General features: G+C 42.2%; 1 protein-coding gene across 1 annotated transcript; it reads left to right on the forward strand.

Moving 5' to 3' along the window:
- The first annotated feature begins 1191 nt into the window (after positions 1-1191).
- Positions 1192-23032, forward strand: LOC115154590 (amyloid protein-binding protein 2). The gene is made up of 13 exons (XM_029700984.1): positions 1192-1594; positions 12056-12144; positions 12355-12506; positions 14423-14546; positions 14660-14828; positions 14927-15016; positions 19695-19762; positions 19854-19959; positions 20043-20167; positions 20561-20646; positions 20892-21082; positions 21356-21521; positions 21635-23032. The coding sequence occupies exons 1-13, from the start codon at positions 1457-1459 to the stop codon at positions 21889-21891; spliced, it is 1761 nt and encodes a 586-aa protein (XP_029556844.1). The 5' UTR covers positions 1192-1456; the 3' UTR covers positions 21892-23032.
- Positions 23033-23375: the final 343 nt, after the last annotated feature.

Here is a 23375-nt window from a genome sequence, read left to right on the forward strand (position 1 = left end):
ACTCCCAAAACAAAGGTAATGTGGTTTGGTAAGAAGAATGCCCCTCTCCCCACAGGTGTGATTACTCCCTTTGAGGGTTTAGAGCTTGAGGTAGTCACCTCATACAAGTACTTGGGAGTATGGCTAGATGGTACCCTGTCCTTCTCTCAGCACATATCAAAGCTGCAGGCTGAAGATAAATCTAGACTTGGTTTCCTCTATCTTAATCGCTCCTATTTTTACTCCAGCTGCCAAACTAACCTGATTCATTTATAGATCGACAGGTATAGATCGACAGGTAAGGGTGCTCTCGAGCGGCTAGATGTTCGTTACCATTCGGCCATCAGATTTGCCACCAATGCTCCTTATAGGACACATCACTGCACTCTATAATCCTCTTTAAACTGGTCATCTCTGTATACCCGTCACAAGACCCACTGGTTGGTGCTTATTTATAAAACCCTCTTAGGCCTCAATCACCCTTATCTGAGATATCTACTGCAGCCGTCATCCTCCACATACAACACCTGTTCTGCCGGTCACATTCTGTTAAAGGTCCCCAAAGCACACACATCCAAGGGTCGCTCGTCTTTTCAGTTCGCTGCAGCTAGCGACTGGAACGACCTGCAACAAACACTCAAACTGGACAGTTTTATCTCAATGTCTTCATTCAAAGACTCAATCATGGACACTCTTACTGACAGTTGTGGCTGCTTTGCGTGATTTATTGTTGTCTCTACCTTCTTGCCCTTTGTGCTGTTGTCTGTGCCCAATAATGTTTGTAACATATTTTGTGTTGCTACCATGCTGTGTTGTCATGTGTTACTGCCTTGCTATGTTGTTGTCTTAGGTCTCTCTTTATGTAGTGTTGTGTTGTCTCTCTTGTCATGATGTGTGTTTTGTCCTATATTTATATTTTATTTATTTTATTTTTAATCCCAGCCCTAGTCCCTGCAGGAGGCCTTTTGGTAGGCTGTCATTGGGCGTCATTGTAAATAAGAATTTGTTCTTAACTGACTTGCCTAGTTAAATAAAGGTTAATAAAAAAATAAAAATTAAATCATGCTGCCTTTGAAAACGACCGAGCGGCGTAGAAGTTCGCTCCTCCCGTTCACTTCAGGTATGAACGGGTGTCACGGGCCATACTCCCTGTCTGTTTAGCCCGGTGCGGGTTCAATTAATCAAACTCCCTCAGGAACGAAGCGAAGTACATTTGACTCCGGCGAATCAGACCCCGAGTGTGAAAAATAGGGTGGGGGCAGAGATAGACCTTCGGGCGGACTGCACTGGTTCAGTGCGTATCCTAGGAACATGGCCGATGGTTAATGCTGGTGCTTAACCAGATGAGACATTCAAAACTGTTTTGTTACATGAGAAGGTACAAGAAAAGGAGTTCAAACTTGGCAAGGTGGTTAGCTAGCTACCGACCGTCGATCGAGCAGAGGGGGTGTTACTGTCTGGAGAAAAGGAAAACAACATGGCGGCCTTGGAGCTCGAATGGATCCCAGAGACACTGTACAACACTGCTATATCAGCAGTGGTGGACAATTACAGTCGATCGCGAAGAGATATTCGTTCCCTCCCAGAAAATATTCAATTTGATGTGTATTACAAGGTAAGTTTTTAGTCTAGTTTGCTAACTAACGTTATACAATGTGATGTCCCCGAGGTTATTCGTTTTAGCTAGCCAGTTAACGTTACAGCCAACGTTGTAAACTCTTTGCAAAGCAAATCAGCTGATTAACTTGCTTGCAAGCTATCCTGCTTAAAAGGTTAACAACAATATATTCCATTTAGCAGACGCTTTTATCCAGAGCGACTTGCAGTCATACGTGTATACATTTTTACATGTGGGTGGTCCCAGGAATCGAACCCACTATCCTGGCGTTACAAACACCAAAGTTGGGGAACGATGGTATCTTAATATAGGTGGAGGAGGAAAAAAAATTTACGTTTTTAAAATTGAGGCTTCGTCATAATGTAAGTGTTTTATTATGGTAAGCTGAAAAACAATGAAAATGTAGTTTTTTTCCCTCTGTTTAAGGAAGGGGAGGAGTGGACCAGGTTTCCAGTTCGAATCCTGCCTCGGCCAGAAATAACATTTCTAAACAACCACCAAAAGTGTTAATTTCTTTGTCACATTGGTCAATATAAGAGTTAATGGAAGGACTATGGTAGCACAATCGTTATGTATAAGTGTTCTAATGAGGTCGGTTTATTATGTACTGTACTCCCGCAACCTTGTTTATGCAATTAGTATCTTAAATGATCAGTTATCTGTTGCAGTTTCTTGTGGACTGCATATTACCTGATGTATTTATAAATACATTACATCTAGGAACATTTACTCAGAGCCATGTATTTTAGTTATTTGAAGTGAATAATGATTGACCTACAATCAAAAGTAATTAAAATAATTGGTTGAAATATAGAAACATGTTTATTACTGACAAATGTGAGATGTCACACACACACAGGCCCTAGGGACCCAAGGTAATGAGTGGGTATGGCACTGCCTGATTCTGAGTGAATGACACAACCGGATCCAAACATATGACAACATCCATGCAAACAGAGGGGAAAAAAACTCAATCTAAAAGTTCTAGGGCTCGATTTAATCAGATTAGCGTTGGTCAACACCCGCATAGTGGTTGTTTTGGCGGTATTGAAACTGTGTTAGAGCTGTCACATTCACAAGCAGAACCTTGTTACCTTAATCACCTACACTGCCATTGAATGCAACAAATCCCATGCAGCCGGGTTAGAAACACTGAAATACGTGAAGTTATATTGTAGGCTATAGGCCCTACTCCTGACTAGACTGATGGGCTTTAAATCCCCCCATCCAAATTAACATAAATTATGCAATAGCCTACACTTTCTACCGCCGTTTTGAACTTCTAATGCGGTAAGGATAATAAAGAAGAGAGTAGTTTGTGACACATGAGCAACATTGGGTTCATTCTTGATCTGATTGAATCAAGCCCCTGGTTGTAGAAATAAGATATAAAAAGGACTAGAATACAGCAGAGTCTAATATGGAAACTATTGATGTGTTGCCACTTCTCAAACAATCAGGTTTTTTGGTGGAGTTCGCTGGCAGCAGACTGGGCTGTGGGTGAAGCAGGCCAGGTACTGGTGGCAGCAGGCTTGGCGCTGGAGGAAGCAGGTTGGACTGTAGTGGGAGCAGCCTGGGTGGGGCAGGGAAATCATCAGCGGTGGTGGTGGTGGTGGTGGGGGTGGTGTCATCCAGAAGACTACCAACTGTGGGGTCCGTTGCATAGTTCTCAATCAGTCTCCAAGTCGGGGAGGGTCCATGTCCAATCCCAGTCTGCCTGAGCAGGTAGTCCACACCAATCAGCTCTCCTGAAAATGAAAAAGCAAAACAAGACAAATGTAATATTACTCACAATATCTTCATCATATCAATACACTGACGCACAGTTTTGTTTCTGCCATGTTTTAATGTACAGTGGGGAGAACAAGTATTTGATAACCTGCAAAATCGGCAGTGTTTCCTACTTACAAAGCATGTAGAGGTCTGTAATTTTTATCATAGGTACACTTCAACTGTGAGACGGAATCTAAAACAAAAATCCAGAAAATCACATTGTATGATTAAGTAATTAATTCGCATTTTATTGCATGACATAAGTATTTGATACATCAGAAAAGCAGAACTTAATATTTGGTACAGAAACCTTTGTTTGCAATTACAGAGATCATACGTTTCCTGTAGTTCTTGACCAGGTTTGCACACACTGCAGCAGGGATTTTGGCCCGCTCCTCCATACAGACCTTCTCTAGATCCTTCAGGTTTCGGGGCTGCCGCTGGGCAATACGGACTTTCAGCTTCCTCCAAAGATTTTCTATTGGGTTCAGGTCTGGAGACTGGCTTGGCCACTCCAGGACCTTGAGATGCTTCTTACGGAGCCACTCCTTAGTTGCCCTGGCTGTGTGTTTCGGGTCGTTGTCATGCTGGAAGACCCAGCCACGACCCATCTTCAATGCTCTTACTGAGGGAAGGAGGTTGTTAGCCAAGATCTCGCGATACATGGCCCCATCCATCCTCAATACGGTGCAGTCGTCCTGTCCCCTTTGCAGAAAAGCATCCCCAAAGAATGATGTTTCCACCTCCATGCTTCACGGTTGGAATGGTGTTCTTGGGGTTGTACTCATCCTTCTTCCTCCAAACACGGTGAGGAGTTTAGACCAAAAAGCTCTATTTTTGTCTCATCAGACCATATTACCTTCTCCCATTCCTCTCCCATTCCTCCTCTGGATCATCCAGATGGTCATTGGCAAACTTCAGACGGGCCTGGACATGCGCTGGCTTGAGCAGGGGGACCTTGCGTGCGCTGCAGGATTTTAATCCATGACGGCGTAGTGTGTTACTAATGGTTTTCTTTGAGACTGCGGTCCCAGCTCTCTTCAGGTCATTGACCAGGTCCTGCCGTGTAGTTCTGGGCTGATCCCTCACATTCCTCATGATCATTGATGCCCCACGAGGTGAGATCTTGCATGGAGCCCCAGACCGAGGGTGATTGACCGTCATCTTGAACTTCTTCCATTTTCTAATAATTGCGCCAACAGTTGTTGCCTTCTCACCAAGCTGCTTGCCTATTGTCCTGTAGCCCATCCCAGCCTTGTGCAGGTCTACAATTTTATCCCTGATGTCCTTACACAGCTCTCTGGTCTTGGCCATTGTGGAGAGGTTGGAGTCTGTTTGATTATGTGGACAGGTGTCTTTTATACAGGTAACGAGTTCAAACAGGTGCAGTTAATACAGGTAATGAGTGGAGAACAGGAAGGCTTCTTAGCCTGTTAGGGACAGACGTTCCGCTAGCGGAACGCCTCACCAATATCCAATGGTATAGCGTGGCGCGAAATACAAATACCACAAATGCTATAACTTCAATTTCTCAAACATATGACTATTTTACACCATTTTAAAGACAAGACTCCTTTACCTAACCACATTGTCCGATTTCAAAAAGGCTTTACAGCGAAAGCAAAACATTAGATTGTCAGGAGAGTACCCTCCCAAAAATAATCACACAGCCATTTTCAAAGCAAGCATATATGTCACAAAAACCAAAACCACAGCTAAATGCAGCACTAACCTTTGATGATCTTCATCAGATGACACTCCTAGGACATTATGTTATACAATACATGCATGTTTTGTTCAATCAAGTTCATATTTATATCAAAAAACAGCTTTTTACATTAGCATGTGATGTTCAGAACTAGCATACCCACCGCAAACTTCCGGTGAATTTACTAAATTACTCACGATAAACGTTGACAAAAAACATAACAATTATTTAAAGAATTATAGATACAGAACTCCTTTATGCAATCGCGGTGTCAGATTTTAAAATAGCTTTTAGGCGAACGCACATTTTGCAATATTCTGGGTACATAGCCCGGCCATCACGGCTAGCTAATTTGACACCCACCAAGTTTGGCCCTCACCAAACTCAGATTTACTATAAGAAAAATTGGATTACCTTTGCTGTTCTTCGTCAGAATGCACTCCCAGGACTTCTACTTCAACAACAAATGTTGTTTTGGTTCCAAATAATCCATAGTTATATCCAAATAGCTCCGTTTTGTTCGTGCGTTCAGGTCAGTATCCGAAGGGTGATGCGCGGGAGCATTTCGTGGTGACAAATTTCAAAATATTCCATTACCGTACTTCGAAGCATGTCAAACGCTGTTTAAAATAAATTTTTATGCTATTTTTCTCATAAAATAGCGATAATATTCCAACCGGGCGACGTTATATTCATTCATAGACTGAAAGAAAAACATGGAGTCGTCTCGTGCACGCGCACTCCATTGTTATTGTTCCCTACCTGACCACTCACAAAAACTCCTGCTTTTTTTCGCCCAGAGACTGCAGAGACGTCATTCCAGCTTTCTGGCGCCTTCCTAGAGCCAATGGAAGCCTTAGAAAATGTCACGTTACAGCAGAGATGCTGTATTTTCAATAGAGATGCCACAGAAGGAGAACAAATTGTCAGACAGGGCACTTCCCGTATGGAATCTTCTCAGGTTTTGGCCTGCCAAATGAGTTCTGTTATACGCACAGACACCATTCAAACAGTTTTAGAAACTTTAGGGTGTTTTCTATCCAAATCTACTAATTATATGCATTTCTGGGCAGGAGTAGTAACCATATTAAATCGGGTACGTTTTTTTATCCGGCCGTGAAAATACTGCCCCCTATCCCAAACAGGTTAAAGAAAAATTAACAGGTCTGTGAGAGCTGGAATTCTTACTGGTTGGTAGGTGATCAAATACTTATGTCATGCAATAAAATGCAAATTAATTACTTAAAAATCATACAATGTGATTTTCTGGATTTGTTTTAGATTCCGTCTCTCACAGTTGAAGTGTACCTATGATAAAAATTACAGACCTCTACATGCTTTGTAAGTAGAAAAACCTGCAAAATCGGCAGTGTATCAAATACTTGTTCTCCCCACTGTATGTCATGATATTTGTTAAGAAATTACAGTTTGGTATGTCTTAGAGGCTATAGCAGAGGAGAGCACTTAAGGCGTCGGCATGCTTCAGTTCGGCTGGCGGCTAGCCTAACCGACCAAGTATGCTTGCATACTCCCTTAAAAGACCTTCGCTTGAAAAAGTGGTACTGTTTGTCCATTTTGAGATGCTGTAGCCAATATACACTTCCTCAAAATAGTCATTTAATTTGGACTTTTTGGACAAGGAGACCTTAGTCGTGCAATTTTACATCTAACTAAAATGTTTGGTGCAGTATTTCTCAATGAAATAATGTGCATGAAAACGAGTCGTCTCTTGTTGAATGACAGACTACTGAAGAATCCCTACAGTTGGCCTCGGCTACCAACTTCGGCTTGCCTCAAGAAAAATAGTGTGCTCGACCAACCTTAAAAATGGAAAAATAAATGTCACAATCTTATCATTATATATGCACAATCTATTCAAAAGCATGAGGGTGCCTTTTACAGAGGCTCTAGCAGAGAGCTCAGTGCCCTGAGAGACAGCAGAGGCAGTGGTGGTCTTCACACAGGCTGTAGCAGGACTGGGGAGAAAGAGGAAAATGTATAAGATTTATGAAAATGATTTGAGCGTAAACTGTGTTTAAAAACAAATATGTAATCAAACAAGCTCTTGACAGGTTAAGCTATAGCTGGCGCGATACACTGAAAATGATCACCGGCATACCGATCACTTATCGCAGGCATTTGGCTGATATCGTTCATTATGTGAATTGGCCTACATTATAGAAATGTAAAGCTTGAAATTATATAAGTTTGCTAATATGGGTGATTTTGTTATTGGGACAATTTTGTCTTTATCGCCCAGCTCAAGATTAAGCTACACTGAGTGGACAAAACATTAAGAACACCTTCATAATATTGACTTGCACCACCTTTTGCCCTAAGAACAGCCTCAATTTGTCAGGGCATGGACTACAAGGTGTTAAGTGTTCCACAGGGATGCTGGCCCGTGTTTCTCATGATCGTTTCAAATTGACTGGATGTCAAGAATGGTGGACCATTCTTGATACACACGGGAAACTGTTGAGCGTGAAAAACCCAGCAGCGTTTTAGTTCTTGACAAACTCAAACAGGTGTGCCTCACCTACCATACCCTGTTCAAAGGTACTTCAATCTTTTGTCTGCCCATTCACCCTCTGAGTGGCACACACACACAATCCGTCTCAATGCTTAAAAATCCTTCCTTAACCTGTCTCCTCCCCTTCATCTACACTGATTTGAATTGGATTTAATAGGTTACATCAATACGGGATCATAGCTTTCACCTGGTCAGTCTGTCATGGAAAGAGCAGATGTTCTTAATGTTTTGTACACTCAGTGTATATCATTTTTACCCAAACAGGCTTCCTAGGCACATCATGCTGAAATTATAAAGGAAATAAATGTATATGAATACTGACAATACGGTCATGTGAGATTTAAAACATGACAATAGTTTTTCTCCATGTTTTGATGAATGTTAGTTCTAGGTGTTAATTCTTAAAGGACCACGGTGCATGATGTAGTACGTAAAAGGCCACTCGCAGACAGCGGTTTGGGGCACTTGCAGACGTTGTGTATGGGCGGGGACCCTCAAAGGCTGGTCCAAGGGTGGGGGCACTCACAGAGGCCATAGACAACTTGGCCAGGCTGCAGACGTTAGTGTCTGTTAAAAAAAAAAAAAAAGATATATATATATATATATATATATATATATATATATATATATATATATATATATATATAGTTACATATCAAGGTTATTGAAGGTTGTACTGTTATAAAAACCAATCAAATTTTATTGGTCACACTCACGTATTTAGCAGATGTTATTGCGGGTGTAGCGAAATGCTTGTACTTCTAGTTCCAACAGTGCAGTAATATCTAACAAGTAATATCTAATAAATTCACAATGTATACCCAATACACACAAATCTACGTAAAGGAATGAAATAAGAATATATAAATATATGGACGAGCAATGTCAGTGGCATAGACTAAGATACAGTGGAATAGAGTACAGTATATACATATGAGATGAGTAATGCAAAATATGTAAACATTATTAAAGTGGCCAATGATTTCAAGTCGGTGTTTGTAGGCAGCAGCCTCTCTGTGCTAGTGATGGCTATTTAACAGTCCGATGGCCTTGAGATAGAAGCTGTTTTTCAGTCTCTCGGTCCCAGCTTTGATGCACCTGTACTGACCTCGCCTTCTGGATGATAGCAGGATGAACAGGCAGTGGCTCGGGTGGTTATTGTCCTTGATGATCTTTTTGGCTTTCCTGTGACATTGGGTGCTGTAGGTGTCCTAGAAGGCAGGTAGTTTCAATACAAACTAAGAGTTTGACAGGTTAGCCTGCATTTTTTATTTACCTGAGCAGCCTTCCTTGCAGAGTTAATGTTTGGTCTTGCTGCAGACACATGAGATCCCCCAAACCTTTGCTTATTGAACTGCAAAAGAGAGAGAAACCTAATGGACACAATGATCAAAGAAGGAAACCAAGTCACCTGTCAAAAGGATGTTCTGTCATGGCAGCAGAACCATAGTAGTTGGGAAAAAATATGACAAAAAAATGTAATATTTACCATTGACAACAAGTTCAATGCGGTCCTCAATGGAGGAGTCTGAACAGCTGATACAGACGCTGGGGATGCTGTAGGTGTTGGCCCAGCAGGTTCACTGGAGAGACCTGTTTTAAAATATAGGCGGGACATTACTAGAGTATGGTACCTCATTTCAATTAATCAGGAAAGTGAATACATGTTTTAGCCTGTAAGTTTGATTAATTTCCCACCCTGGGCTGCTGGTGACTATACCATCTCACAGCACTCTCAAGCAGCACACCCCACAACCCATCCCCCAAACAACGGAAACCGTGAGTCAAGGGGTGATGAACTCTGGCTCTCTCTGGAACTTTCATTAACATGTTGTGATTGGTTGATAAGATCACAGCTTGGGGCTTTGACACTGTGCGTACTCTTTGTTAGAGTATGGCCAAATATTATAATAAAGTTGCTGTTCATTAGTAGTAAAGGCTTACATTTAATGACCGGTATTTCTCGTACTGTATATATAAAAGTATGTCAACACCCCTTCAAATGAGTGGGTTTGGCTATTTCAGCCATACCCATCACTGACAGGTGTATAAAATCAAACACCCAGCCATGCAATCTCCATAGACAAACACTGGCTGTAGAATGACCTTACTGAAGACGTGTCAACGTCATAGAATGCCACCTTTCAAACAAGTCAGTTCATCAAATTTCTGCCTTGCTAGAGCTGCTCCGGTCAACTGTAAGTGCTGTTATTGTGAAGTGGAAACATCTAGCAGCATCAACGACTCAGCAGCGAAGTGGTAGGCCACACAAGCTCACAGAACGGGACCGCTGAAGTGCGTAGCACGTAAAAATCCTCTGTCCTCGGTTGCAGCACTCCAAACTGCCTCTGGATGCAACATCAGCACAAGAACTGTTCGTCGGGAGCTGCATGAAATTGGTTTCAGTGGCCAAGCAGCCGCACACAAGCCGAAGATCACCATGCGCAATGCCAAGTGTCTGCTGGAGTGGTGTAAAGCTCGCCGACATTGAACTCTGGAGCAGACGAAACGCATTTTCTGGAGTGATGAGACACGCTTCACCATCTGGCAGTCTGACAGACCAATCTGGGTTTGGCAGTTGCCAGTAGAACGCTACCTGCCCCATTGCGTAGTGCCAACTGTGAAGTTTGAAGGAGGAATAATGGTCTGGGGCTGTTTTTCATGGTTCGGGCTAGGCCCCTTAGTTCCAGTGAAGGGAAATCTTAATGCTACAGCATACAATGACATTCTAGATGAGTCTGCTTCCAACTTTGTGGCAACAGTTTGGGGAAGGCCCTTTCCGGTTTCAGCATGCACCCGTGCACAAAGCGAAGTCCATACAGAAATGGTTTGTCGATTGGTGTGGAGGAACTTGACTAGCCTGCGCAGAGCCCTGTCCTCAACCCCATCAAACACCTTTGGGATGAATTGGGATGCCAACTGTGAGCCAGGCCTAATCGCCCAACATCAGCGGCCAACCTCACTAATGCTCTTGTGGCTGATGGAAGCAAGTCTCCAACATCTAGTGGAAAGCCTTCTCAGAAGAGTGGAGGCTGTTATAGCAGCAAAGAGGGGACCAACTCCGTATTAATGCCCATGAATTTGGAATGAGATGTTCAACGAGCAGGTGTCCACATACTTTTGGTCATGGAGTGTAAAACGGTATGTTTTCTAGATGAACACACAGTTAAAATGTCATAGGCCTATGCATGTTTTGCCATTTAACTCTTGTCATAATACATACCTTCGGGAAGAGGTCATACCACTTCTGCCTCGGAGCTGGCCTGTTGCCTGCATTGGCAGGCCAAACCCCTGTGGTGGCAAATGTCCGCAAGCAGGACATTCATTTATAGGGCTTATGGGTCTTTTTAGGCATCTGAAACCAACAGGATGAATCTATCACACTACCACAAGAACAATTAGCAAGACATAGCAAACCTAATGTGAACTAGGCTAATGCAGTCAGCCTAAAATAATACTGTGTTATTGGAAAACAAGTCCGTATTCAAGTAAGCAAGTAGGCTCATCATTGCAAATTTGTAAGCTAGGCTATATCATGGACTGACTGATTTTAACATTTTTTTTTATAAACCATTACAGAGATGTGGAAGTTACATTCGCTAAAACTGTTTATAACTAGAAGTTTGTCCCCTGGATATCAAAGCATCTAATTTAGCTGGCATAATATAGCTAGCTAGTCAAAAGAAAGTCAGGTAACACTGACCGCTCCCCCCATTGAAAGTGAATGCTACTGTAACGTTACCAAATGATATATGACCATACTGTAAGCTGTTTGTTGGCTAACTAGCCATGTATAAACTTAGCTAGCTGAAAATAATTTACCGAAATGGGCAATAACCTTGTTAACGTTAGCAGATCATATGATATTTTAGCTCTCACTAACTTTGACAGTTCTCTTACCTATGAAAACAAATGTTAGAGCTACTGTACTGTTACCATGCTAGCTAGCCAGACAGCTAAGCTAACCACTTTCCACAGGGTGATGAAAATGCACTGTGATCTTGATGCTCCTTTACGATAAATATTGAATGTCTTATTCTGGTGACATGATGCTTGATACTTGACTGCTGTTTTGACAAATAAATAAAAAATATTCTCGCTCTTATCCATAATAATCTCATGTAATCTAGCCTACCCACACAGCCTACCTGCACTGTATCTGCGAGCTGTTGGCTAGAGCGTATTTGCCGAGACCAGAGTATGGACATTTGCTATTTAACGCAACTTTTTTTGTGACTAAACTATCGGTTGAGTTGAAAATGTAAGTCTACACAAAATGTGTTTCCATATTTTGGAAACGCCACTGGTGTGAAAATGCGCACATTTTCTTTATGCAGATTTTAGAATATGTGCATGAAAATCTGTGACCAGTTGGATGGAAACCTAGCTTCTGACACTCCTGTCCCTTTTTTGCTATCCTAACTTTGTCTTAATTTTTCTCCAGCTGTACCAGCAGGGTCGGCTCTGCCAGTTGGGAGGGGAGTTCTGTGAGCTGGAGGTGTTTGCCAAAGTTCTAAGGGCATCTGACAAAAGGTACTTTGTGTGTGTGTTATATAGTAATCTGACTTCATGTGAAGCAAAAGGGATCTGATGAGTCTCGAGCCAACTTTGAATGTCATTGTCACACATTTTGACAAATAAGCCTTTATGCTGTGGCTCTCATCTATGTTTGTATCATGTCGTCATGCCTGGTCTTTGTGTGTGTGTGTGTGTGTGTGTGTGTGTGTGTGTGTGCCCCTCCAGACATCTCCTGCACCATTGCTTCCAGGCCCTGATGGATCATGGGGTGAAAGTGGCTTCTGTCCTGGCCAACTCCTTCAGCCGCCGCTGCTCTTACATTGCAGAGTCTGATGCCCATGTGAAGGAGAAGGCCATTCAGTTTGGCTTTGTTTTAGGTAGGCACCCGCACCCATCAACTTTCCTACCCTTTCTTTTAGAGGTCGACCGATTATGATTTTTCAACGCCGATACCGATTATTGGAGGACCAAAAAAATCCGCTGCCGATTTGTATTCATTTATTTGTAATAATGACAATTACAACAATACTGAATGAACACTTATTTTAACTTAATATAATACATAAATAAAATAAATTTAGCCTCAAATAAATAATGAAACATGTTCAATTTGGTTTAAATAATGCCAAAACAAAGTGTTGGAAAAGAAAGTAAAAGTGCAATATGTGCCATGTAATAAAGCTAACATTTAAGTTCCTTGCTCAGAACATGAGAACATATGAAAACTGGTGGTTCCTTTTTAACATGAGTCTTCAATATTCCCAGGTAAGAAGTTTTAGGTTATAGGAATTATAGGACTATTTCTCTCTATACGATTTGTATTTCATATACCTTTGACTATTGGATGTTCTTATAGGCACTTTAGTATTGCCAGTGTAACAGTGTAGCTTCCGTCCCTCTCCTCGCTCCTACCTGGGCTCAAACCAGGAACACATCGACAACAGCCACCCTCGAAGCAGCGTTACCCATGCAGAGCAAGGGGAACAACTACTCCAAGTCTCAGAGCGAGTGACGTTTGAAACGCTATTAGCGCGCACCCCGCTAACTAGCTAGCCATTTCACATCGGTTACACCAGCCTAATCTCGGGAGTTGATAGGCTTGAAGTCATAAACAGCTCAATGCTTGAAGCATTGCGAAGAGCTGCTGGAAAACGCACGAAAGTGCTGTTTGAATGAATGCTTACGAGCCTGCTGGTGCCTACCATCGCTCAGTCAGACTGCTCTATCAAATCATAGATTTAATTATAACATAATAACACACAGAAATACGAGCCTTTGGTCATTAAAATGGTAAAATCCGGAAACTATCATTTCGAAAACAAAACGTTTATTCTTTCAGTGAAATACGGAACCGTTCCGTATTTTATCTAACGGATGGCATTGCTGTTACATTGTACAACCTTCAATGTTATGTCATAATTAATTACGGCCTTTGTTAGGAATAAATGGACTTCACACAGTTCGCAATGAGCCAGGCGGCCCAAACTGCTGCATATACCCTGACTGCTTGCACGGAACGCAAGAGAAGTGACACAATTTCCCTAGTTATAAGAAATTCATGTTAGCAGGCAATATTAACTAAATATGCAGGTTTAAAAATATATACTTGTGTATTGATTTTAAAGAAAGGCATTAGGTACATTGGTGCAACGACAGTGCTTTTGTTCGCAAATGCGCTTGTTAAATCATCACCCGTTTGTCGAAGTAGGCTGTGATTCAATGAGAAATTAACAGGTACCGCATCGATTATATGTAATGCAGGACACGCTAGATAAACTAGTAATATCATCAACCATGTGTAGTTAACTAGTGACTATGTTAAGATTGATTGTTTTTTATAAGATAAGTTTAATGCTAGCTAGCAACTTACCTTGGCTTCTTGCTGCCCTCGCGTAACAGGTAGTTAGCCTGCCACACAGGCTCCTCGTGGAGTGCAATGTAAGGCAGGTGGTTAGAGCGTTGGACTAGTAACCGGAAGGTTGCAAAAACGAATCCCCGAGCTGACATGGTAAAAATCTGTTGTTCTGCCCCTGAACAAGGCAGTTAACCCACCGTTCCTAGGCCGTCATTGAAAATAAGAATGTGTTCTTAACTGACTTGCCTAGTTAAATAAAGGTCAATAAAGAAAAAAATAATATATATATATATATATATATATATCGGCAAATCAGTGTCCAAAAATACCGATTTCCGATTGTTATGAAAGTTAATCGGCCATTGCGATTAATCGGTCGACCTCTACTTTCCTTACCATTTTGTGTCTGATTGTACTAATTTTGACCCTGTCCTGTAGGTGGCTTTCTGTCTGATGCAGGCTGGTATGGTGATGCAGAGAAGGTGTTTCTGTCGTGTCTGCAGCTGTGCACACTGCATGACGAGGTGCTTCACTGGTACCGTGCTGTGGAGTGCTGTGTCAGGTCAGTGGGTCACAGAGCGTTAGTATATTCGGCTCCAATTCTAGTTCTATGGCTGGTTACTCTTAGTCTGTATTTTTCCACAAAAGCTTACCAGACTCACTTATTTCTCTTAGGTTGCTTCATGTCCGGAATGGCAACTGCAAGTACCATCTTGGTGAAGAGACTGTCAAGTTGGCCCAGTTGTATATGGACAAATTGGCCAAACATGGTCATCAGGCCAACAAAGCTGCGCTCTATGGAGAGCTGTGTGCGCTGCTCTTTGCTAAGAGCCACTATGATGAGGTATGTTGCCTGGTAAAGATATATCAATTGGTTCTGTCAGATTTTTTTGATGTTCTGTTTTTTTATGTAGATTTTATCACTGATATTGTCTTTTGCAGGCCTACAGGTGGTGCATAGAGGCAATGAAAGAAATCACTGTGGGTTTGCCTGTTAAAGTTGTGGTAGATGTCCTGAGGCAGGCCTCCAAGGTACGAGTGTTCCATTTTCCTGTGTTATAGACATGTCTATGAATGTATAAATAAATACTTCTTGAGATGTCCCCATACTATTGTCACATGAGTCACTGCAGTACTCTGTTAGTCATAGATGCTGCATCGGACTGTAGTTAGTAGGGATGTAACGATTCACCGATACGCATTGGTCCCAGATACAAGTGCTTCGGTCTGCGGACCCCAAACCGATTCAAATGTAGCATACATTGGTCAGAAAATCGATTCAAACGTTACGAATTGCGTTAACAAGGTTTTTTTTTTTTTTGCTGGTTCACTAACATTTTATTACATGAATTCTACCTTCTGAAAAATACAGTGCTTTCAGAAAGTATTCAGACCCCTTGACTTTTTCCAAATGTTGTTGTTAGATCCTGATTTTTAAAATGGATTTAAATTCACACAAATAAATTGACTGGCCTACACACAATACCCCATAAAGTCAAAGTGGAATTATGTTTATTTATTTTTTTACAAATTAATAAAAAATGAAAAGCTGAAATGTCTTTAGTAAATAAGTATTCAATCCCTTTGTTATGGCAACCTCATTCTGAACCACACACATATACAGTGAGGGGAAAAAAGTTTGATCCCCTGCTGATTTTGTACGTTTGCCCACTGACAAAGAAATGATCAGTCTATAATTTTAATGGTAGGTTTATTTGAACAGTGAGAGACAGAATAACAACAAAAAAATCCTGAAAAACGCATGTCAAAAATGTTATAAATAGATTTGCATTTTAATGAGGGAAATAAGTATTTGACCCCCTCAATCAGAAAGATTTCTGGCTCCCAGGTGTCCTTTATACAGGTAATGAACTGAGATTAGGAGCACACTCTTAAAGGGAGTGCTCCTAATATCAGCTTGTTACCTGTATAAAAGACACCTGTCCACAGAAGCAATCAATCAATCAGATTCCAAACTCTCCACCATGGCCAAGACCAAAGAGCTCTCCAAGGATGTCAGGGACAAGATTGTAGACCTACACAAGGCTGGAATGGGCTACAAGACCATCGCCAAGCAGCTTGGTGAGAAAGTGACAACAGTTGGTGCGATTATTCAAAAATGGAAGAAACACAAAAGAACTGTCAATCTCCCTCGCCCTGGGGCTCCATGCAAGATCTCACCTCGTGGAGTTGCAATGATCATGAAAACGGTGAGGAATCAGCCCAGAACTACACGGGAGGATCTTGTCAATGATCTCAAGGCAGCTGGGACCATAGTCACCAAGAAAACAATTGGTAATACACTACGCCGTGAAGGACTGAAATCCTGCAGCGCCCGCAAGGCCCCCCTGCTCAAGAAAGCACATATACATGCCCGTCTGAAGTTTGCCAATGAACATCTGAATGATTCAGAGGACAACTGGGTGAGTTTTGTGGTCAGATGAGACCAAAATGGAGCTCTTTGGCATCAACTCAACTCGTCGTGTTTGGAGGAGGAGGAATGCTGCCTATGTCCCCAAGAACACCATCCCCACCGTCAAACATGGAGGTGGAAACATTATGCTTTGGGGGTGTTTTTCTGCTAAGGGGACAGGACAACTTCACCACATCAAAGGGACGATGGACGGGGCCATGTACCGTGAAATCTTGGGTGAGAACCTCCTTCGATCAACCAGGGCATTGAAAATGGGTCGTGGATGGGTATTCCAGCATGACAATGACCCAAAACACACGGTCAAGGCAACAAAGGAGTGGCTCAAGAAGAAGCACATTAAGGTCCTGGAGTGGCCTAGCCAGTCTCCAGACCTTAATCCCATAGAAAATCTGTGGAGGGAGCTGAAGGCTCGAGTTGCCAAACGTCAGCCTCAACCTTAATGACTTGGAGAAGATCTGCAAAGAGGAGTGGGACAAAATCCCTCCTGAGATGTGTGCAAACCTGGTGGCCAACTACAAGAAATGTCTGACCTCTGTGATTGCCAACAAGGGTTTTGCCACCAAGTACTAAGTCATGTTTTGCAGAGGGGTCAAATACTTATTTCCCTCATTAAAATGCAAATCAATTTATAACATTTTTGACATGTTTTTCAGGATTTTTTTGTTGTTGTTCTGTCTCTCACTGTTCAAATAAACCTACCATTAAAGTTATAGACTGATCATTTCTTTGTCAGTGAGCAAACGTACAAAATGAGCAGGGGATCAAATACTTTTTTCCCTCACTGTACAATTATATGTAAGGCCCGTCATTCGAGCACTGAATTTCAACACAAAGACCAGGGAGCTTTTCCAATGCCTCGCAAAGAAGGGTACCTATAGGTAGAAGTGTAAAAAAAAATATATAAAATACATTTTAGACATTGAGTATCCCTTTGAGCATGGTTGAGTTTTTCATTATACTTTGGATGGTGTGTCAATACACCCAGTCACTACAAAGATACAGGCATCCTTCTTAACTCAGTTGACGGAGAGGAACGAAACCACTCAGGGATTTCACCATGAGGCCAATGGTGACTTTTTTTAATGGTTGTGATAGGAGAAAATTGAGGTTGAATCAACAACATTGTAATTCCTCCACAATACTAACCTAAATGAGAGAGTGAAAAGAAGGAAGCCTGTACAGAATAAAAATATTCCAAAACATTCATCCAGTTTGCAACAAGGCACTAAAGTAATACTGCAAAATTTGTCCTTAATACAAAATATTATGTTTTTGTGGCTAATACAACACATTGCAAAGTACCGCTCTCCATATTTTCAAGCATAGTGGTGGCTGCATCTAATGTTATGGGCATGCTTGTCATCGTTAAGGACTAGGGAGTTTTTCAGGATAACAAATAAAACGACTGGCGCTAAGCACATGCAAAATCCTAGAGGAAATCCTGGTTGTCTGCTTTCCACCAGACACAGGGAGGTTAAAACACCTTTCAGCAGGACAATGACCTAAAACACAAGGCCAAATCTATTCAAGTTACTTATCAAGAAGAAAGTGAATTTTGTGGCCAAGTTATAGTTTTGATTTAAATCTACTTAAATGGTTGTCTAGCAATGATCAACAACAAATTTGATGGAGCTTGAAGAATTTTGAAAATAATAATGGACAAATGTTGCACCTTCCATGTGTGGAACGCTCTTAGAGACTTACCTAGAAAGACTCGCAGCTGTAATCACTGATAAAGGTGCTTCTACAAAGTATCAACTCGAGGGCATGAATACTTATGTAAATTAGATTTTATGTATTTCATTTAAAATTTGCCATGATTTCTAAAAACATGTTTTCACTTTGTCATTATGCGGTATTGTGTGTAGATGGGTAAGAATCTATTTAATCAATTTTGAATTCAGGCTGTAAAGCAACCAAATGTGTAACAAGTCAAGGGGTATGAATACTTTCTAAAAGGCACTGTACCTGATCTTCTGTGACAGCCGATGCGTCCTCTCCTTCAGTGTCGAACTGCATGTAACTGTGTTGACAGTCATTGATCTACATGTCATTTTGCATGCAGAACAACCCCAGGCAATAACAGTAGACTAGTCAAACTGCGCACTGTACCCAGCTTGGCGTGCTGACCAACGCGAGGTTGGCGGCCTGATCTTGCACATCTGCGCGGCACCTTCAGTATTCAAATGCTAAAATGGAATGCGTGATTTTAAGCTTTATTCGTTGAGTGCATTTATTCGGACCCCTTCACTTTTTCCACATTTTGTTACATTTCAGCCTTATTCTAAAATGGATTACATTCATTATTTTCCTCGCCAATCTACACACAGTACCCCATAATGACAAGGCAAAAACAGGTTTTTAGTCTTTATTTATTATTATTATAAAAAATAAAAAACGCCTCATTTACATAAGTAATCACACCCTTTTCTATGAGACTCGAAATTGAGCTCAGGTGCATCCTGTTTTCATTGATCATCCTTGAGATGTTTCTAGAACTTGATTGGAGTCCACCTGTGGTAAATTCAATTGATTGGACATGATTTGGAAAGGCACACACATGTCTATTGTCCGTAGGATTCCGAAACAGGATTGTGTCGGTACAGATCTGAGGAAGGATACCAAAATATTTCTGCAGCATTGAAGGTCCCCAAGAACACAGTGGCCTCCATCCTTCTTAAATGGAAGAAGTTTGGAACCACCAAGACTCTTCCTAGAGCTGGCTGCCTGGCCAAACTGAGCAATCGGGGGAGAAGGGCCTTGGTCAGGGAGGTGACCAAGAACCCAATGGTCAAAGCTCCAGACTTCCTCTGTGGAGATGGGAGATCCTTCCAGAAGGACAACCATCTCTGAAGCACTCCACCAATCAGGCCTTTATGGTGGAGTGGCCAGACAGAAGCCACTTCTCAGTAAAAGGCACATGACAGCCCGCTTGGAGTTATCCAAAAGGCTCCTAAAAGGACTCTCAGACCATGAGAAACAAGATTCTCTGGTCTGATGAAACCAAGATTGAACTCTTTGGCCTGAATGTCAAGCATCATCTCTGGAGGAAACCAGGCATGAATGTTTATGCAACAAATGTTAGTGTATCGCATCTATTCATTTTGTAATTAAACCAAATCTTACCGAATCAGTTCAAACTAAAATGTATGGTTCCTGTATCGTATCAGAGCCCATGTACTGTATCTCGATACGTATCGAATTGTCTGGGAAAGATGCACATCCCTAGTAGTTGGATCTTAGTGTGGTTTCATGCCTTTGTGTTTGGACCAACAGGCCTGTGTGGTAAAGAGGGAGTTCAGTAAGGCAGAGCAGCTGATAAAGCATGCTGTTTTCCTGGCACGGTAAGTTAGGTTCACCACACTTTTTGTTTGTTTGTTGTAGTCCTTGTCTCTGTCTCCTTTAGTAATGTCTGTTTCCTTATCGTTTCTGCAGTGAGCATTTTGGACACAAGCATCCCAAATATTCAGACACTCTCCTTGATTATGGGTTTTATTTGCTGAATGTGGATAACATCTGCCAATCAGTTGCAATATACCAGGTGAGTGAGTCAGTCTGAGATGTCGATAGACAGCAGAGAGGGTGTATCAGATGTGTGATATTGAAACTGTGTTAATATTCCAGACGGCTCTAGATATCCGGCAGTCGGTTTTCGGGGGAAAGAATATCCATGTGGCCACAGCACACGAGGATCTGGCATACTCCTCCTATGTCCATCTGTACAGCTCTGGAAAATTTGACAACGCGCTGTGAGTAATCAACCAGGGGTACTAGGACCCCTGGGGGTACTTGGCCTATCCACAGGGGGTATTTGAAGACTCATGAGACCATAGCTTTACTGGTAAAATGGACATGAGGGGTTACTTCTAGTGAAATCCAGGCAGAGCAAAATTCAGTTGGTGGTACAGTAACCGAGAAAGGTTGAGAACCACTGCTGTAAGGTACTTGTTGTCCATTTGATGTTATGTATGTACTTTTAGTCTCTCTTGTATTTGGAAGTTCATGCAGGGCCATTGCAGTTTCCCTCCCAAAAGTGATGTTCCTGCCTTATTCTGTTTCCTAGGAAATGTTTGTGCTTTAGCTACTGTGTCACAGAGTTAAATCTGTTTCTCTGCTGTGCCCCCTGGGTATGTTGTGTACAGATTCCACGCAGAGAGGGCCATAGACATCATCACTCACATTCTTCCAGAGGATCATCTGCTGCTGGCCTCCTCCAAAAGAGTCAAAGGTAAAACGGCTTTCACAACCATCTGTTTATTCCTGTCCCACGTTGTCTGTGATGGGCACGATGATGTCTGTGATTCTCAACTGCTGCCGAGTCAATTACTGAAGAGGAGTTGTTTTTATTTTGGAGGAGAGGTCCGTGTTATTTGGATTAGATCAGTTGACACCTTTTTCATTTTTCATTTCCTAACTAACTTGAGGTGTACGTCTGACTCTGTACCTCTTCTGACTGCTGTGCTGCTCACTCAGCTCTGATCCTGGAGGAGATTGCTATTGACTGCCACAACAAGGAAACAGAGGAGAGGCTGCTCCAGGATGCCCATGACCTCCACCTCTCCTCCCTCCAGCTGGCCAAGAAAGCCTTCGGGGAGTTTAATGTTCAGACAGCGAAACACTATGGCAACCTGGGCCGCCTCTACCAATCCATGAGGAAGTTCAAGGTCAGAATCAGATCATCCCTCCCTTCCAACCCCTGAGACAAGTGTCTGTAGAAAGCATGCAGAAGGTGACCTGTGACACACTTTCATCATAAACAGCCATCCAAATGTTCACCAGAGTGTTTACGAACCCTGTGACCCACTTTTGGAGCAGGAATCTGCTCTCTAAGTAGGCTAAAATGTCATAAGCTCTGGGGTTAAATGGTAGCTGAAAAGCTGTATACAGACCCCAAGGCTGTGGATGACTGGGAGGTCTCATCTGTTTTTGTTTTTCAGGAGGCAGAGGAGATGCACATCAAGGCCATCCAGATCAAGGAGCAGCTTCTGGGTCAGGAGGACTATGAGGTGGCTCTGTCTGTGGGCCACCTAGCCTCTCTCTACAACTACGACATGAACCAGTATGAAGATGCTGAGAGGCTCTACCTGCGCTCCATCGCTATCGGTCAGTCACTAGGCTAGATGGGGTCTATTTTACCGTTGTACTTTTCTTTTGTAATCTATTCTTCCTCATCCTATTCTATATTCTTACCAGAATGTGTGTTTTTTCCCCTGCAGGTAAGAAGCTGTTTGGCGAGGGCTACAGTGGACTGGAATACGACTACAGGGGCCTAATTAAACTGTACAACTCTGTGGGGAACTATGAGAAAGTCTTTGAGTACCACAATATTTTATCCAATTGGAACCGGCTGAGGGACCGGCAGTTCGCTGTGGCTGATGCCCTGGAGGACGTCAACACCAGCCCCCAGGCCACAGAGGAGGTGGTGCAGTCCTTCCTACTGTCACAGAACCATGGGGCCGGCCCACCTGCTTAGGCTTCCTACACAGACACATGCCCACACGCAGATAGAAACGCTAAGGTGTTCACAGCTCGCTTAAATCTATTGAACACACCCTCTCTCCACATCAAGTTACAGGGTTGGCCTTGCAATGGGCCACCTGGCTTTAGGGAAATGCACTATGGCCTGTGGAATGCATCTGATACAGTCTTTTTGTTGTTCTCCTGTGATCAACCCTGCAGAGAACATTTGATGGGAGGAATCACTTGCTATACACTTTGCATTACCTAACACCGCTTTCATCACTGTCAGTCTTCTGTTAGAGGAATTGAGATCAGGGGGGGAAAGAAAACAATGAGAACATAGTCTTTTATAGAATAGTACATGGGTTTTGTTTTCTGCTTCATTTTTGGTCAGAGCTTGCCCTTTATTGACCATTGATGTCCCCTGTAAGCATGGATTCAGCACCTCTTGGCTTTTTGCTTTGGTCAATTATAAAGAGCCAGAGGGACTTTTTCTGGGTGCAATCCTTATGTTATTGTGCTAATGTCATGAGGGAGTTTACAACACCTTTCATCCATGGACCAAATCTTTAGTTCTATTTCTTTTTGGAACAGCTGTTTCTGCCTCACTCTAAAGACGTTGGTGCAGTCCTTCATGCATGCGCTTAAAGGTTGTCTGTGATTTGATGAATTTGAAATGCACCAGCATGTGTTTTGAATTGGACCACAATTGTGCTCAATAGATTCGTTGGACCACTGACTTACGGAATATTTGAAAGTGTACGTTAGAGTACCTTTGCGGAATTAAAATGCCAAGTATTTATAGGGAATTTCATGAAGCTAAACCAAAAACAAGTCAGCTAAAACCTGCTGTTGAGATGACTCCTTCCCTGTCTTCCAGTGCAAATGCTCAGACTGAGACCCTCAAAACACACCGTTAACAATAGAATAGGTCTCGTGTTTTCATTTTAGAATGAAGATAGTAAAGGTAGTAGTGCTAGTGAAGGATTACCTAGTGTGAAGTAATAATGTACCCCATTTTGTATGGACTAGGTAAATAGAAATTATTGCCTTGCTTTTGAACATGCACGTCTGTCTCGTGGCTGTTAATTTTACATGTGCTGTTATAGTCCAACTGAAGTCCAAGCCTTAGCCTTAAAGGACGATCAGCCCAAGGTGCTCTTGCTCTGGTTATTAGCATGCTTGTTTCCATATGCCGACACAGGACAGAGACAGGAAGGTCACATGTTTGACCTGACATGCACTACATGGCCAAAATGATGTGGACATCCCTTCAAATTAGTGGATTTGTCTATTTCAGCTACACCCGTGCTGACAGGTGTAAAAAATCAAGGACACAGCCATGCAATCTCTAAGGACAAACAATGGCAGTAGAATGGCTCATATTGAAAAGCTCAGTGACTTTCAATGTGGCATCATCGTAGGATGCCACCTTTCCAACAAGTCAGTTTGTCAAATGTATGCCCTTGCTATAGCTGCTATGGTCAACTGTAAGTG

Source organism: Salmo trutta, chromosome 19 (assembly GCF_901001165.1).
Source record: "Salmo trutta chromosome 19, fSalTru1.1, whole genome shotgun sequence".
NCBI lineage: Eukaryota > Metazoa > Chordata > Actinopteri > Salmoniformes > Salmonidae > Salmo > Salmo trutta.